The sequence below is a fragment of the Lampetra fluviatilis genome, chromosome 17 (genome assembly GCF_964198595.1).
Source record: "Lampetra fluviatilis chromosome 17, kcLamFluv1.1, whole genome shotgun sequence".
NCBI lineage: Eukaryota > Metazoa > Chordata > Hyperoartia > Petromyzontiformes > Petromyzontidae > Lampetra > Lampetra fluviatilis.
Window position 1 is genome coordinate 7,900,764 of NC_136291.1, and position 18,382 is coordinate 7,919,145.

The 18,382-nt window shown below is 43.6% G+C and overlaps 1 protein-coding gene and 1 long non-coding RNA gene across 5 annotated transcripts in view; one reads left to right on the forward strand and one right to left on the reverse strand.

Moving 5' to 3' along the window:
• The window catches only part of FHOD3 (formin homology 2 domain containing 3), a 171,561-nt gene that overhangs the window by 107,705 nt on the left and 45,474 nt on the right, over window positions 1–18,382 (forward strand). For all 4 annotated transcript variants that reach the window (XM_078864109.1, XM_078864110.1, XM_078864111.1 and 1 more), the window contains 4 exons: window positions 3,782–3,893; window positions 4,899–4,993; window positions 7,262–7,405; window positions 12,148–12,533. In XM_078864109.1, the coding sequence (XP_078720235.1) occupies window positions 3,782–3,893; window positions 4,899–4,993; window positions 7,262–7,405; window positions 12,148–12,533 (737 nt within the window). The remainder of the gene's footprint in view (window positions 1–3,781; window positions 3,894–4,898; window positions 4,994–7,261; window positions 7,406–12,147; window positions 12,534–18,382) is intronic.
• LOC144936903 (uncharacterized) overlaps window positions 1–18,382 on the reverse strand; it is a 47,175-nt gene that overhangs the window by 19,867 nt on the left and 8,926 nt on the right. The gene's annotated exons all lie outside the window — the stretch shown is intronic.

Genomic DNA, 18,382 nt, shown 5'->3' on the forward strand with positions numbered 1-18,382 from the left:
TTAATATGAGCTGCCCACTTAATAGTGGGTGGTTGGGCTGGCCATACTTTAACACGAAAGTGAGAAATATCTACAAACCAGCGCATGGCGGACTTTTTGATCTTTGCACAACACACAAATTCACAAATGCAAGTTCACAACACTTAACTGTATTGTCGGGGGGGGGGGCATGAGATGGAGTTTCAGATTCCAAGAATCCAAATCTTCTTAGATTTTCAACCACCCTAAAATAAATTTTGCTCCTTCCTAATGTCACTCCACCTTCTTAGATGCCATCTAACTAACTTACATTCGTATGTTACAATTCACCTACATTATGAACTCGTTTTCGTATTTTTATCCTTTTTATACCTTTTATTTTACTTATCCCAGACTCAAACTTTCATCGTACGTTAACGCGTGCCTCTCGATTCAAATATTTTTTTAGTTCATGTTTGTTTGTGCAAAAGATGAGCAGGCAATGTTATGCACAAGTGCGCCATTTTAAACAACATGAGAGGCGGGATAGAACCTATGCGACCTGGTTTATTTGGTCCTTGTTCACAGCATGTGCACGATATCAAGCTGTCCGCTAATGGACAGAGCGCAGTGAACGAGCGCCGTTCCCCGGCTTCATTCAATACATCACCTGGGCCACAAATAGATTCCAGCCAACAGACGCGAACCTACCCCATCCCAAGGGCACCCACGTTGGCGAGATGTTAACTACCTTGCCTGATATACAGGGGGTCGTGGATTGGATCCCGACCCTGTCGCCTGCTGTATATTTGGAGTTTGCGTGTTCTCTTATCATCATCACGGTGGCTAGGAGATGTTAGCTACCTCGCCTGGTATACAGGAGGTCGTGTGTTCGATCCCAACCCTGTCGCCTGCTGTATATTTGGAGTCTGCGTGTCTCTCTCTCATCATCATCACGGTGGCTAGGAGATGTTAACTACCTCGCCTGGTATACAGGAGGTCGTGGGTGCGATCCCGACCCTGTCGCCTGCTGTATATTTGGAGTTTGCATGTTCTCCCTGTTGTCGTGTGGATTTTTCTCTGGGTCCTCCGGTTTTCCCCTTCACATTTAGAAACGTGTGTTTTGAGTGTTGGCTGCTATAAATTTACACATGATAGGGCACTTAATTGATCTATTATTTGTGGCCAGGTCACTTCTGAAAGAGAGTTATTTAGCTTAATGGACCCTTACCTCGTTAAATAAAATATAAAGTTACTGTCTAATAGCTCGTAGGTTTGCAAACGTCATAATACGTTTGATACACAGTGTATTGCCACTTAAAAAATATTGGCTATTATAAATGCCGAACTCCACAGCATTTGCTTCATTATCCATAGTCCCCTTGCATTCAAAACATTCTGGGATTTTTCTAACAACCTACAACTGATTTATCAAAAGAAAAAATATGATAATTGTTTTTTTACCTTTTTATCTGGTAACAAAACTGACACCTTTTTTTTTACAAGGAGTCATGTTTGCATAGACCACAATACCTGCAGTCATAATGCGAACAATAAACATAACTCTGATAATGTATGCACTGTCCTTGAAGTTGATTGGTCCACACCCGAGACAGCTTTCCTTAGAGCCTAGTCTCACATGGTGTTGGACCAGCTGAGTTAAGCCGATTGATAAAATCTATTAATTATGCAGGAGAGGGGGGGGTATTGGGGTACCGTGAACAACGGGGCGGAGAATGCACATCCACACAAGGCGAAACATATCAAAGCCATGTCCAGGCTGATTGAAGAATAACAATGACATGCTGCTGCCTCCAGTCCACCTTTGCCTTAGCCGAAATCTGTAGCACCTGATTTTTACTGGTCGTCTCCCATTCACGTACTAACCAGACCACGGTTTCCTCTGACGTTTGGTGCGTTCAGGGATATTTATGAATCCCTTCATGGAAGACCTGTCAGTCGTTCTATATTTGTCAATAAGTAAAATGTCCTTTAAAAAATGTATATCTATATCTGTTGACTCGCCTGCTTAAACGGTATTCATATAATATACAGCGAAGACAGTACATCCTGAAGTGTAGACTGCATATTGGGAGTGATCATATAGTATAACCTCTATTTTGGAAGCTATTGTACATACCCAAACTATGGACAATGTATTAATAGCACAGTATTGTAAGTCTGCTCCTTCAATAGAGGAGGAACGGCAGAACTACAAAAACTCTCTCCTGAAGGCCTTTCATGGCTAGTAGGCCTCGACATTGGCATTTATCTCCTGAGCATATTGCCATCATATGCAAGAACAGAATATAATTGATTTACTCAAAATGCAAGAAAATCCAGGTGATTGTTATTATTACCACATGTATTAATTAATCATAATATTTTATTTTGTTTACTTGGCCACTGCTTGTGATGGATAACATGTTATTTAATTCGTGTGAAGGAGACCAGTTGTAAATTTCCTGATGTCTCATACGCCGGTTGGCTTGCGGAGAGCATTTTGGAGGTGCTTTGCTTTGTTCTGATTTGTAGCATTGATTCTTAACAGCGCAAAAAATGTGAAGTAAAAATAAACAAAGCACACAAAGTGTCCCTGCTGAAGAGAGCAGGTCTGCCGTTCACAATTTATACAGCACTGGTTTATACTGATCGGTTTGTTACAGCTTAGCTGTCTGCAATCAGATCGTCTTTGGACTTTGTGTTCAATTACAGATTTTGTTTTAAACAAGATACAGTTAATCCCCCTTCTTGCACCAAAAAAATGCCATAAAACCCTCTTAAGGCCCCTTTAAGTTTCCTACAATTTACGACTATTTTACATAAAGCTTAAAGAAATACAGCATACTCTGCCAAGCTTCCGCCAAAGCGTAAAATAAACTTGCTCCAAATAGTGTATATAACTCCAGTTTTAGATAACAGGGCATTGTTTTCCGCTAATGGGGGCTTTGTTTAGTGGAAGTCAGGCTACTGGCAGCCGGAATAAAATGCAACAACGTTAGCTTTTTTGTTTTGGGAGTAATAGGACACCTCCAGTGAATGTTGTGCATGACCTCTAGACAGGCTACTGCTGGGAAGTCGCCAACATTTAATGTGCAACTAGCTGGCCACCAATTTCTGCCAAATTTTCTCGAGAATTATTTATTGATTTTTTGCAGTTGACCGAGTTCCCACGGAGAGCTGACACGTGTGCTTTATTTTCAACTTTAATTGTTTTTTGTTCCCCCCCCCACCGCACCACCCCTTGTAAACGACGAACGTGCAAGACCCCTTTGCGTTTTAGTTTTCAAGGGATGCTGTTTCTAAATGTGTTTCACATTAACCTTTTAAGCATTTCCTGCAATACTGCAAACACATTTTGAGCAACATTGAAATTGTGCGTACACACGGCAATATGGGCGTTCGGTGAAGTCAAAGATAATTTAAATTGACTACATGGTCAGACTGCTCCAAAGGATTCAATAGAACAATTGAACTTAAATTCACGTGCCAATAAAGTCGGCATCAGTGCACATTGCAAGGGAACGGTACAAGGGGCACGGAGCAGCAACAGGAATGAGAAAAGAAACCCGTCATGACCTCAGCGGCTAACACCGACCGAGTAGAGTAAATTGCAACCGCGCGCAAAATAAAGTGCAACCGGGCACAACGAATAAGCGAAAGAAGGATACGTAGTAAATAAAATAAAGAAGATGAAAAATCAGAGTCTGCAATGTCACAATAGAAATTGAAAAGCGCGAATGACTACTTCCATTCTGTGTTGTTTCTCACTCCCTTCTCTCGGGCCCCACAACCCTCCTCTTCCCCACGTTTCTCTCCACAGTTCCGACTTGTAGTGAAGACGGCCCTCAAGCTCCTCGTGGTGTTTGTGGAGTACACGGAGTCGAATGCGCCTCTGTTCATCAAGGCCGTAAACACAACGGACAGAAAATCAGGTACCGGTGAAACGCTCCGTTCATGCGCACACGTGCGTGTTGGGAAGGGTGCACATGTGCGTCTGTGCGTCCACTTTTTCCTCCAAACCCATAACATCTGGTCTGCCCTTTGACCTCCTGTCAGCAAGCCTTCACCACTGTGCTTGGCCTTAGAGTGCACGGAGCCTGGCACGGCCACTGAGGTGACATCACCACCACTTAGTGGTGAATGGGTGCTGTTGTTGCAGGCACACACAAGAATTATAAAATTTTCGAGGATTTAACTATAATCATAAATTTTCCATCACAGGCTTTTGGACATTTCATTTTTTATTGTTTTTTTTTCATAGGCTCACCCTGAAGGAAAGATAGGATACGAACCGGTTTTAACTTCATGGTTCAGTAACATCTTTCATGATTATGAGAAATCAGACCATGTGTGTTCATATAACCACATCAAACATAAAGGTATAATAGCGTTAGCACCCTGGACTTGCCGGTTCGATCTCGCGGCGTGACAGTTGAAACATTGGTGCAAGTTTTTTAAATCCCTGTCCACCCAGCTTTATAAATGAGTCCACTCCAGTTGAATTGATCAACAGGTTGCGTGTGGTGATGTAAAGCGCGGGGACTCCCACGTCTTCCACACTGTCTGGTCGGTGTGGAAGACATGGGCCAACAGATCCTCTGGAGGGTGCTCTAGAGAGCAGCAGAGGCCCTTCTGACAGCAGTGGCGTGAGCGAGCAATGGCACAGTCGCACCTCTACCATTTACCTTCATCATCTAATCGTATGAAAGTGAGGTATGGTCAGACAACTCCAATGACCAAGACAGCCTCCATCCAGCCGTGGTTTGACAACGGTCTATCAATTTAATTCATGATATTAATCATATGAACATTTTCTGGAGTTCTTACTTGACAATGAATTAATATGAACAATTAAATATGGATGTATTGAAAGTGGGTGGTCGTGATGTGACTGCTTTACAATGGGTCTGTAATGTGCAATTGTTTTTTTCTTCCAGGAGTTAAGCCATGGTCCAACATTCTGGCCATCCTGGATGAGAAGGATGGCATTGACACAGAATTGCTGGTTTTTGCCATGACGCTTCTGAACAAGGTAATTACTACTGCGCCACATTAAGACAGAAAGCAATCCTCAAGCTGGTCTATGCCGCATTTATCAGATTCAGCATTTCCTGTTGATGGCTTGGCTTATTTGGCATGCTCGATGTACTGTAGACTGACTGGTCTATGCGGTATTGCTCCACCTTAAATGGTAGGCCTGTCGCATTGTTTTCTCATAAAATATTAATGTCTTCTCACCTAATTTTTCTCACCCTCAAGGTCTACAATTTGGTTTGGGTACATTTCAGCTCTTTTTTTAAAAACAAATATAGAGTTTACAACCATAATTTATTCATGTTTTATCGAGCTAAGGGATAGGGTAAGGGCATTAGCCAAATTTGCGTCAAAAATGCTTATAAAATTTCACAAATGTAAAGACCTGCATTTGAGTAAACATTTTGAACTGTGAGCAGATAAAAACCAGCAAACTGGCATACTTTGCTTGACATATAATCCAGCGTATGTCCTTTCGCCTTACATAAGCTATCTGGAACATAAAATATTATAGGTGTAGGATTTACAACTATCAAAAATATATTGGCGTTATATTTGAGACCCTGTTATTCTAATGAACGATATAAACCTACTGGAGGCTTTTCAGAGCTGTTTGATGAGCTACAACGTACAGAGTGCTGCTTTGATTGGACGGAGACATGCAGCCATTGCCAGAAAACCGTGCATTAGCAGCCCTGGATCCTGGCTCTGAGCTTATAAATAAACAGGCTATATGGCACTTGTGCTCTTGCTGAGTAGCAGCAGATCATAGATAAAGAATACGTAATATTGAATTAACAACGCTTAATCATAAAAGGAACAACAGGCCAAAAACATTGCCGTGTGGCTCCATGCAAAATCAGTTGCGAGTGGTTCAGCGACGGCAGACAAAACATTTCTCAAGACCTACGTTTTATACGAGCCGCTTTACGGCCTGTGGACACTCACCGGTTGGCAACTACGCAGCGCAAGCCACCAGTCGACCCCCCCCCCCCAACATCAACAACCTCCCCTCCCCACCGCCTCCTCCTCCTCCTCCTCTTCCTCTCACAATGGAGCCTGCTAGCAAGGCCAGCCCCAATGGCTGTCAACGTTTCGCTCGCCTGTCAAGAGCCGGCTGTGGTAGCCCCTCAACGGCGAGCGCGCTCGCGAGCGTCCGCGCTTGAACCCGCGCGGGGCCAAAACGGACTGACCTCACACGTCAGAATGCGCTCGATCACTGGCGCAAGCCAGACTTTGCAAAATGCGTACAAGTGGGAGCGGGGTTTATAGTGCCGTGCCAGGCTGCAACGTAGCGCAGGGTTTGTAGGTGGGGGAAAGCGGTGATACTGCGCTCTGAATCTAGCGAGCGGAGTTCGATTACTGGCCACGGCTAGCATCTATAGCATGTGATGTCTGAACTGGTCCTGATCCCCGTCTTTACTCACCTGCAATGACCAGAAAGGGGAAGTATGGTCAAAACCCCCATTGATTGTGGAAGACTTAATTAAGAAAGTGAATTTACAGAGGTCTGTAAAATACTGTTGTCGTTAACATAGACGGTGGAATGGAAGAGACAAATTGCCCTGTTGATTTGCTGGTTCCGTTATTGTGCCGCTGTTGGCGATTTTAACATGCAAACAAAAAGGTTATACTTAAATTTCAGTGGTGCACAAGCACAAATAACAAAAACATCTCAACACATGAGTCAATTACACTGCCTCAACAAAGCCATGGAGTGTTCCTCATTGTTAGGTGGTTGTATGGAGCCAATTCATCTCTACGTGAGAGTCAGCGGAAAGTAGCCGAGTAGCAATGAACATCAATAGAGTTAGATTCATATACAAATCACACTTTTCTTCTGATATAACCTGGCAATGTGAATTTACTGGAGTAAAACGTCAACATATTTCGTTTAAAGTGACTTGTTTCATTATATACATGGGCTTTCACGACCAATATCATGATTCATAATTAGTTTAGTTTGGGTTAGGTCGTCGTGTGGGCATAATGTAAAAAAAAATTAATTGAACTATAACCCTGCACCACCTAATTGGCTCTGGTGGGTTTAGCTCAACCGCTGCTTATCCATTTGCAAGAGGGCCTGCAAAGACAAAAAAGGGCTAGAGGTTCCAACACCTTTTCGTGTGATCATGGAAAATCTCCAAATTGCTACTACGCGTCGCCGAGACGAAATAATAAGGGAGAGGGGGGGGTGTAAAGCATTATTGATGTGCAGACTTGGCATGGTCGTGCGCGTGTGTGTTTTCCTCCGTCTGCATTGCAGACCCTGGCAGCCCTTCCAGACCAGGACACGTTTTACGACGTGTCGGATTGCCTCGAAGAACAAGGAATGGAAGCCATCGCGCAGAGGCACCTGGCAAAACGTGGTGGCGACCGGGACCTGGCGGAGCAGTTCAACATCTACGAGGTGTGTACGTATGTGTGTACGTTTTGAACTTCTGTCGCAACGTACGTAGCCGAACCGTGCTAATCGGAGGTGCGCGGGGGGGGTGGGGGTGGGGGCAAAAAACTAATCACTTACAGAAGTTTTAAAGAAATTAGTTTTTAATCTAGATTTAAAAGTGCAGAGCTCCCAGTGGTCACGCTCAGCAGTGCTTGCTCGTTACTTACATTTGGTCACTCGTTTCAACCCTGGCCATGGCAGTGTTTCTCTCACTTCTGGTCATTACACCTCCGATTAGCACGGTTGGCTACGTAGGGGGTGAAAGAAGTTCAACATATGTACATTATTAAGATCCCACCCCCCCTACCACCCCCCCCATTGTGCTCCTTTCCGTGATCACCAGCCATAGAGTGGACACACTATTCATATATATAGTGGCTTGATTTGCGTACTAATTGAATAGAGATTGGTAAACCTGAAATAAATTTTTGGTGGGGCGGCGGGAGGGGGGTCACTATGACTGGAGCTTGAGCAAAATACTTCGTTATGGGATAGGCTGGCGCAGCTCTGTAATTACTTTCTCATGGTATTGCTGGCAGAAAGAGGGCTCTACTAGAGAGAGCTTAGGGGCCGTCCATAAATGGGGGGGGGTCAGACATTTGTGACGATGTGTGATGACGGGGGGGGGGGGGGTTGAGAAATGTGACGTCACATCAAAATGCGCTACTTTAAATTTATATAGACAACACGTTCTACTTAATTAAATAGACTTTTTAATAAATGTTTTCTCCTACAACATCAGAGTGCAGCGCCACATTAAATATGCACTACAATGACAATAGTTGAAAGCGATTTAAAACATGTTTAATTTTTTGGGGGGGGGTAAAAATAATCCAAAATCACGTGATGTCATTTATGGACGGACCCTTAATATAGCCCTTTTACAGAGTATTTGGGCTGCTCTTTCACGTTGCCCAGATGTCTCGGATAAGGTGGCAGTACCCACACTTTACTTCACACGAACTGAACCTCATGGTGGGACCCCGGGGTCCTGAATAAACGGAAGTCAAAATGGTTATTTTTATTTTTGGTGACTCCGTTGCACCGCGCACATAAACGCCGCGACCCACCAGAAATCAATCCTCTCGTTCTTCACCAAGCACCCGTCGTTGCCAAAATTGCCGTAGTCATGAACAAAACTTTGAAACTTCGATTAGCGGCATCGTGTAGAGCTCGTCGAGAGGAATAGATTGCCATATCGGTCGCCTTCAACAGACATAAAATGGCAGTTTTACGCGAGAGCCGGGGGCTTATGGGACCCCGGGGTCCCGCCATGAGGTTCAACTGTCTATTAACTTTGGTGTACTCATTTATCCTGATGGGTGGACAGGGGTGGGTGGATTTTTTTTCAAACATACCCACCGTTTCAATTGCAAAGCCAGGAGGTCAAACCGGTTGCCTCTGGACTGCCAATCCAGGATGCTGTCCATTGCATCACAGCAGCATCCCTTGGGTAGCCAGGATGTTATTCTTGCCGAGGTGGTGTTAGTAAAACGATGATTATTTTAAACAACAATGTCATTTAATGATCCAATAAAGCCTCAATGAATTTCCCGCATCGGGATATTAACTCTTGACTGCAAGAGTTGGCCAGTGTCTTGCTGGTGTGCTGGCTCAATTGTTGAAACTACTCACATTGGATCACTTAAACATTCTATTATGTCCCTGTTGTTGCTGGATATTTACCACGTGAGAAAAATGCAAATAACGCCCTTTCAAGTAATGCTAGGGAAGGAATAGTTTATGACGTTCTGGTTTTAATTTTGAATGTTAATTAAATAAAAAAAATCATTCTCACACACGACTGCTCTATGGCCTTCACCCAGGAGTGGAAAGACAGAGAGCTGAACATTATTTATATTTTTATTCAGCAAATATAAAAGCACACGTACAGTGTTCTCGGTTCTTTCGGTAAAGTCACGTAGAAGGGAAGTAATAAAATAATAAAAATAAAACATAATAAAATACAATTCTCACGACGTTTCGGCCACAACGCAAGCAGCCGTCCTCAAGTGAAGAACAGGGCTGTTGGAAAGACAGCGTCTGAAAGTTGTGACCGAAACGTTGTGAGAATTGTATTTTATGATGTTTTATTGTTATTATTTAATTATTTCCCTTCTACATGACTTTACTGAAAGAACCAAGAAGATGAATCCCTGCAGTCACGAAAGCTTTAAATCGAAATTTCACACGTACAGTGTTCATGTATAAATATGTACGACCAATAAATATCAGCATACATCCATTATGCACCTCTACGTATATATATCGAAAATTATTTGTCAATTGGCATGTTGGCGTTCCAGACCGGCATTACGTTGGATTGTAGCACGCTAAACTCTGGACTGGTTTTGACCTTGTGGGTCTCATCAGCAGAGTAAGGCTTGTTCATCAAACACGCGTTTTGGTCTGGGCAGACCACATAGGGTAGCCTTGCACTAAAATGACAAAGGCTCCCCCTGCCTCTCTTGCCATTAAACCACGGCTGTGACATTTATCACATGTGCTTACAATTTGCCTTGTTTACAACTGTGGTATTGTGGAGACCGAAGCATCGATATTATTAAATTCTTGTGACGCAATTTTTGCATGTTAGTAAACACTTGATAAATTACACATTTACACGAAAGTCATGTCAATCAAATCACAACAGATGAGTAGGATGATTATGTCACAGATGTATTATTGGAAAAATATTGTTGTGTTGTTGTACATTGAACTTCTTTCGTACCGTATGTAGCCAATCGTGCTACTCGGAGGTTCGGGGGAATGACAACAAACTAAACAAAGAAAGCAGTTCGAAAGAAATGAGTTTTCAATCTCGATTTAAAAGTGAATAGCTCCAGTGGTTTCCTCATATCAGAAGGGAGAGCATTCCAGACAGCCTCAGGAGTGAATCTGAGAGCGGGCGATGCAGCGACCGCCTTTGTTCGATGGTTAGCCAAAAGCCGCTGTGAAGATGACCGGTTTCGATGTGGACCACACGATATGAATTGTTTTTTTTATTTTCATTTGTACAGTTTTCTTCACGCCATTCGCTCCATTAAATGTCAGGTAAAAGTGCAGCCCTCCTTGTGATCGATTAGGCCACTACAGGGAAGCTTTATAAAGCCCCGGCCTTCTCTTCCACGTTTGTCAAATACCTTGTAAGAGGTGGATGTAGCCACACTTTACGTGCGACCTGATGATCAACTGACTGTGCTGTACCCATGTATGCTGCTGAGTGGACATCGGCAGTGGAGAGAGGTTTACCAAACCTCCTACCCATTGTGTCAACTGCCGTGCCAAAGACTTAATGGAACCAGCGACCTCTGGATTGCAAGTCCAGTGTGTCATACCAGCATCCTATGGCAACATCCAGATTACATGTAGTATTAGTGTATCATTTGCGTGAATTGTACGGAATTGATTCTCAACCGGCATGATTCGATGCATGCGTCACGAGCGTAAGAGTACATTTTTAGTGGCGACGTGGTCTAGCGGTAGCACAATCGCCGCTTATGTCCAGAGCTCCACGGGTTCTGGCGGCCTTCCTGATTGTTACTGCGGGCATAAAAAAGCATATTAATACTCGCTCTGTGCTTGACGGTGGATGTTAAAGATCCCCTGACATCATTCGCCAGAGTAGGCCATTGAGTGTCGCCGTCAGGGTCTAAATTTGCCAAATTTCAAAACTACCATCAAATTGTTCAATTGGGTTTACACGCGTAGCAGCAAACACCACCCCCTATTGGTAGACAATCATCTTCACTAACCTGCTTCCGTTCCTCCCCTAGAACTCATCTCTTCTCCCTAGCCAATCCTACTGCTACCCCCTGCCCCCGCACCTCAGCTATGACCAGGCCTACCCCAACTCCTATAATTATAATTACATAATTGTAATGATAATTACACCAACTCCTATCACTACCCCTATTGCTACTCCAACACCTATCACTACCCCGACCCCAAACCCCTCCTTAACCACTCACACCTGTCCTCCCAACCATCACCATAACTACACCACCACTTTTAATAACAACCACACTCCTTAACTCAACCAATATCACCATTGGAACCTCATTTGCCAGTAAAAAATATGGTAATGCAAACATGACTCCTTGTAAAAAAGGTGTCAGTTTTGTTGCCAGATAGAAGGGTAAAAAAACAATTATCAACCAATATCATCTTACGTACAAATTTCTCATTGTTGTAAAGCGCCTTGGTGGAATAAGGCGCTCTATAAATCTATATAAGACAAGGATAAGACTAATGCCCCAGGTCATCATCATCATCATGGTCCATGGGCAGATAGACCGTCGGTGTCCACTGCACATGTCGTAATTTCTTTCCACTTTCCTCTGTCTTGTGCCAATATCCTCAAGGAATGCCACGTCTTTCTGGCACCAATCTCTTCATGTCATCGTCAAGCCATTCTCTGTTACGCCTTCCTCTCTTTCCTATTCCTTCCATTTTTCCGAAGAACACACTTTAAATTTTCCTCCCGTTGTCCACCCTACATACTTGTCCAAATAGTACCAGTTACCTTCTCATCACTGCCTGCATCATCAGGTCTTCTTCTACACAACACCGGGATTAAGACTAATGCCCATCGTCGCTCTCGCAAATTGGACCGCGTCCTGGTCTCTGGAATTCTGAGCCGGTCTGACAAAGCGAACCGGATTTTAAAAACGATCCATTTCCAACTCGCCTTCGCCCCGGCGCAGGTGGCCCTGCGTCTGGAGGACGGCGACGCCGAATCCGGAGCGGGCACGCCGGCGAGCTGCCGCAAGGAGCGCCGCCGCACGTCGCTCACGGGCGCCGTCTCCGCCGCCTCCGCCTGCTCCTCCTCCTCCGCCGGCGCCGGCGGCGGAGAGAAGCGCGGCCTGGAGCGTCGTCGCAGCCGGCGCCACAACTCGGCGGGCAGGGGCCGCTCGCCGACGTCGCCGGTCGCCCCCTCGGCGCTCCTGCCCAGCCCGTCGAGCGCCGCGGCCGGCGACTCGGCGTTCGAGAACGGAGCGGCGCGGAGCGCTCCGCCCTCGCCCGCACTCTCCTCGCAGTCGTCGCGCAGCAGCCAGAGCACGGCCAACGGCCGGGACGACGGGGACGTCAGGTACGGCGGCGGCGGCGGCGGTGCTCGCGCGGCTCGCACGTTCGTGCTGATCGGAGGTGCGGGAGAATGTGTGCGTGTGTGTACGTTGAGCTTCTTTCACACCATGCGTAGTCAATGGTGCTGATTTGAGGTGCCGGGGAAGGACAATTCGACCGTCAGTTGCAAGAGTTATATCGAGGCTGCGGTTTTTTGTTTGTTTTGTTTTAGAAAGATAGCCACGTGGGACTTTGGTTTGAGTGGTGGACTCAGAATTGGAAGGGTGCGAGATTAAAACACCAGTCAGGTGTGCGTGCACTACTCAGCCCATCCTCCACTGCAGAGTTGATAAATGGGTACTGCGTTGTGGGAACGCGACGGTCGTAGTCTCATGAAGAGGTCGATTCCCTCTCGCCATGGGAATGTGGCATTTTTACCACTGGCACAGGACATCCACAGGAGATAAGCATCGAGACACTTTGGCTTTATGCTTTACGAACTTCAACATATTAATTATAACTGGGGCGACCCAGTGGTTTAATGAGTTTGTCGACGATGTGGAAGACAGCAAGGCTTCAGCAGATTGAATCTCACTGACTGATACCCGCTCATGTCAGACACCAACACGGAACTGGTGATGTAATTTGGTAGGAAAACATTTTGTTTGGTGTTATGGCACAGCCATTAAATGTACCCACTCATTCTGAATTTACTAAAGTCAATACATACCATCATACTTTCCCTATATTCTTGCCAGAGTAAAACGCTGTCTTGTTTTTTTTATGAATAGAGGATTTTTACTCTGCCAAAATGCCTGTTTAAACAATAATTGGCATACAGATGACTAATGAATGAAAATAAAAGCTGTTGCAGTTGACCAAGAAAAACGAAAGTGTTTCCAATGCTTAGTGCATAAATAACATGTCCATCAGAAAGGGTGACAATGTTGTTTGACTTGCGTTGGAGTGTCAGGGCTTATAGCAATCAGGGGAGCGGTGGTGTAGCGATTAGTGGTGCTTGCGCCAAGAACTTAGCGACACAAGTTCGATTTCCGCTGATGGCCAACACCAGCAACGATTATCTGAACCGGTCCAGGGCCTCTCTTAGGTTGACCTAGCCTTAAATTAGTACCTGGTGCGGTGTGTAAACATTGTCACTTGGGAGGCAAAGGCGGCATGTGTCGTGCTGGCCTTCATGAGTGGTCGCTCACGGCACTTGCCCTAAGAGTCTGCTGAAGGCTATACGGGGATCTTTGCCTTTATCTTCTTTAAAGCAACAGTTTTATTTAACTAAACAAGAAAAGAACGCTATGGGACCATTCAAGTGAACTGGTGTTGGCTCACGTGGTCTGATCCGCCGCGTATGTGTGATGGTTCTCAGGCCCATTTTTACACTCGGAGTCCTCGTGTCATTTTGTGCCAAGTCAGCTCACAGTAAGTGAGCTTATTCCTTAATGGCCAAATTTATTTTCTCGCGTGAGGTTTGGGGGACATTTGGAACTTGTGTTGCTTTGTTTCTCATTGCTGCGAGAGTTATGATTAATAGGTTATATGGACTTGCAAAGGGAATTATTTCGCCGCTCAGCTCGAAGTAACGCAAATTAATTCCCACCACGGAATTTTTCAGTCACAGCGGGATGCCAGGTCGTAAAACACGCTTATCTGACTCCGTCGCTAATCTTAGGAAAAGCACGGACAGCATGTACGCTGACCTAAATCTTTGGCAAATAATTCGCGACCAGTTTACTGGCGCTGGCTTGGGAATATTTAGTGGGTCTCTGGAAGTAAAATAACAAAGCCAGTGGAGTTTTAATGTAGAAAACAAGATGCGATCAGTATGTCACTTCTAATGTAACAGAAGGCTATTCTGCATCCTTTAGATTAGCCTATCTGTGTCCGTGGCTCCAGACAGAAGGTATTATTGCTCTATGCTGGTTTTTTTAGGAAATGCAAGTGGAAAACAAAAGCATGGTGCAGTCTAAACAAACTTGGGACGTTATTGCAGTTCATGAAAACTGTACGTGATGCTGGCTTTGTTTCAATAGCTCGTAGAGAATACTTGAATTATGAATCACCCCGGTAACATTTCTGGCGTAAATAAGTACCACGACATCAGATAAAAAATGGATTAAAGTGACAGTGAAACTGCCTGCGCTGCTTTCCGTGCTATATTTCTAAGTATGAAAAACCGGAGTAACTTCCAAGGTTGGAATTCAAATGGATAAGTCGTGCGCACCGTGCGTGAATTGTGGCCGAATTTTTTGCGCTTAATCTCAAAGCAAGGCGACCGCGAGTCTGGAATAACCAAAACGTCCGAATAAGAGGCGGTTTGTGACGTGTCCAAATTCTGCAAATAAAACGTGCAAAGTGTGTCTTTGCTAGGAATTATATCAAACACATGTAAGGTAGCCACTTTGAACAGAACAAAAATTGGGTAAAAAATGTTTTGTTCCATGCTAGATATTACAGATGTGAAAATATATTTCCACACTCCGTGGATTAGAAGACACTCCCGAGAGTAACATGCACCCCATAATAGTAGCCGGTGTCAAGAAAGTTACGCAAAACAGTCATACACATACACGTGTGCGCCTACGGGTTATATGACCCCCTCCCCTTAGGATGGTGTGACTTATGTTACAGAGAGTACGGTAGTAGATATTTGTAGGAAAAAATGACCATATGATAGACTTGAGGTTTAAAAAAATATATATTTGCATTGCATTTTGGCACAACAATAGGAATCTTTTTTTTTTCTCTCAGTGATTATTGTAGCACAGGTCCCTTTGCAAAATCCACATCTCTCATTTCCTTTGCATGCATTTTCATTTCATTTAATCTGCACATTGCAGGGTAGGTGGGAATATTTTATTTAAAGCATATGCCTCTGAGGCCCAAAGAATGACTAAGAAAACCTCAAACTTAACTCGGTACGAGGGCTTTCGTGCCGATCAGTGGGATGAAGGATTGAGGATTTTCCAGGAACCTCATCCAGACTTAACCACACGTCTGCCAGCACTCATGTGGCAGACACAAAAGTTCCGAGGTTGCTAAAGTGGTTGGTTATTTTTCATCTTCCGCGCAATGGGTAGGTGACTATCGGCATCCCGGTAATGGCGAATGCCTCTCGTGTCTCATGGAAACATGGTACTGCTCTCATGTGAAATATAATGGGGCTTGTGGTGTGCTTCGTATATGCTATGTCGAAAACCGCATTGTGGTTGTGTAGTTCTAATGAGCACAGCTGCCAACTTAATGAATAATACCGAATAATAAATAATACAAACTTCAAATGAAACAGCCTATGACTCACGCCAGATTACAAAGGTTTACATATTCGCTAAGGCCACATTGGAAATCTGATTTTTTTTTTTACTCCAACTGTGCTGTTGTGGCAAAGAAGGCATGAGCTTTGTGAATCGAATAATATATTTTATATTTTTCCCCATGCAGCATTGAATATGACCTTCACAAGATCAGACCTTTTAACCGAATGTATTCCGGCCACTCAAGTCGTGTGCGCATTGATGTGAAAAAAAATGTAATGCTCGGCTACTTCAATGCGATGGGATCTGTTCGCAAATGTCAAAAACGTCAATGTGGAGCACGCGACACCACGATCCAGCCGTGCCGTTTAGCAACTCAAGTGTCCACTCAAGAAGGGCCCAACGCCAGAATATTTCCTGGGTGCTGTCAGGGGCAGGATGTGAGCAGGCGGCACCGAGAGGGGCCTTGTCTCTGGGCCAAGGCGTGGTATCTATCTGGGCCTCCCACTAGCACTCAGGCTGCGCTCAGCACGTGACGTCACACGGCACTCAAGTCCGTTTTGTCCTGCATCATGAGCTGCGGCGCAGGCAGCAGGATTTTCCCGGTCTGGCCATAAACAAGTTTAACATCAAATGAGAGTCTTTTTTTTTATGGACCATAAAGTGGACTCATTGATGTTCACTGACTTGTTTAATTTTTGTTTGAAAGTTTAAGCTAAATTACGGCAATTGTGAGGCCACGTTGCTTCAAAAAGAAGCAATATTGGCCATGTGTGTTTTAAGGCTAGCATTTATTTGTTCTTTTCCAGGATGATGGCAATTATTTTGTGAGGCGTAGATTTGGGATTCGTATCCATCTATTGGACAGCAGTTCCCTCCAACAGAAACCTATCGAAGTTCTAAACACATTTAATCAAAACATGATCTTACATTTCATCACTTCAAACACTTTTCGTCCATTAAACACATTCATTTTATGTTTAATTATGAAGTATCCTCGAATGATGATATATACATTTTGTGTAGCTTTGTTGATGTCATTTTGATTATGTATTACTCTGATGTATCTTTATGAGATTCTAGCTCGAAACTTTGGGCACCCAAAGCTTTCGTCTATACCATTATGCTTTCATTGTTCGGTCAGCGTGCTTCATTATAGTTTCCAGAGCGCACTTTCCATTAGTTCAGCCAGTAATTCCTATTCTTCATGTCACTCAATAATCTCCCCAAAGAGTTCCAAACCGTCAGTTATACCACAGCAATTTAGGGATAGTGTTCTATGGTGGACCGATGATAACAGGTTCGTCTATTATAGTAAATGGTTCTGTAGTCTAGGAGGAAAGTGCAATTTGTTTACAATGTGATTTTTTTTTTAAATGAAACGATACTAGCCTAAGATTGAATGCAATTTTTTAATGAAATGACCCTAATCACGTTTCAAAACATAATAATAATTCTTCCTCAAATTATTGCCGCTGAATATTCGTGAACTTGCCCGTGCCTTATTTTTTTGAGGTAATCATCCTTGAGCATGAAAATAGTATGTTTGCTTTCTTCAAAGTGCATTCATATAACAGGATTTTAAGAGCTATTTATATAATATTTTGGCATGTGTTGAAGTTTATAAAAGTGTAATTTTTTGTTCAATTGGACAAACATAACATTAATTAAGTAACTCAAATTAGTGAAATAAGCAAATGTTTTACATACATGTGTGGTTCAATAAGGATCTCATAAGTATAAAAAAACAACTAACGAAAATCACACAACATACAATCTGTTGCCAAATGTGGGTATAATGCAGCCCATTTGGTCAAGTACATTTTAATATTGTGATACAAATTTTTCCGAAAACCCGCCAAGCTTAAGGAAAGTTGGCTGGTGATCTGGTGCGGTAATTTTTCGCAAAAAAGAGGCCACATTTTCTCGTGCCGGTGTGCTGTGTTGGGTTTGGCAACGATCATCGACCGATGTTGGGAGAACTCCAGGCCACCAGGGTACAGGATACACATTCAGCCTATTTCGCCGGGAGTTTGGTACAATTAAACTGTAAAAACTATAAAAATACACATGAATGTTTGAAAAACACCACTTTATATCTGACTTTATGACTGCGCGTAGGAAACAAAATGCTTGTGGAGGAATGACCGTGCCATTAAATTGTAAACCCTGCATTTTATAAGGTTGCCAGTTTGATATCCTGACCCTATAGAAACTTCTATAAAATGGACGTTATACTTCCCAGCAAAGCATGGTCGAGGGTCCGTCATTAAATGCCAGTATACCATGGAAATAAATTTACAAAATAAATTGACAACCAACACTTCATTGTTAATCTTGACTCTATCCCAATGTACGCCTTAGGCTTCAACAGTTTGATAGGATGAGTGGATTAATTTACCGTTGCATTGTAGCTGGCTTTCATTCACCTTAGCCCCAGAGGTTACATGTGCCAGAAACACGAATGCACATAAAACTCTCGGTAAAGAATGTCTTTATTGAATTATTTTACAAAGGAATTCACTCTTTTGTTGCGATGTTACATTCCAAAACAATCATTTTGCAATAAGTCTACGGTACAAAGAACACAGATGTCAAACTTCATATA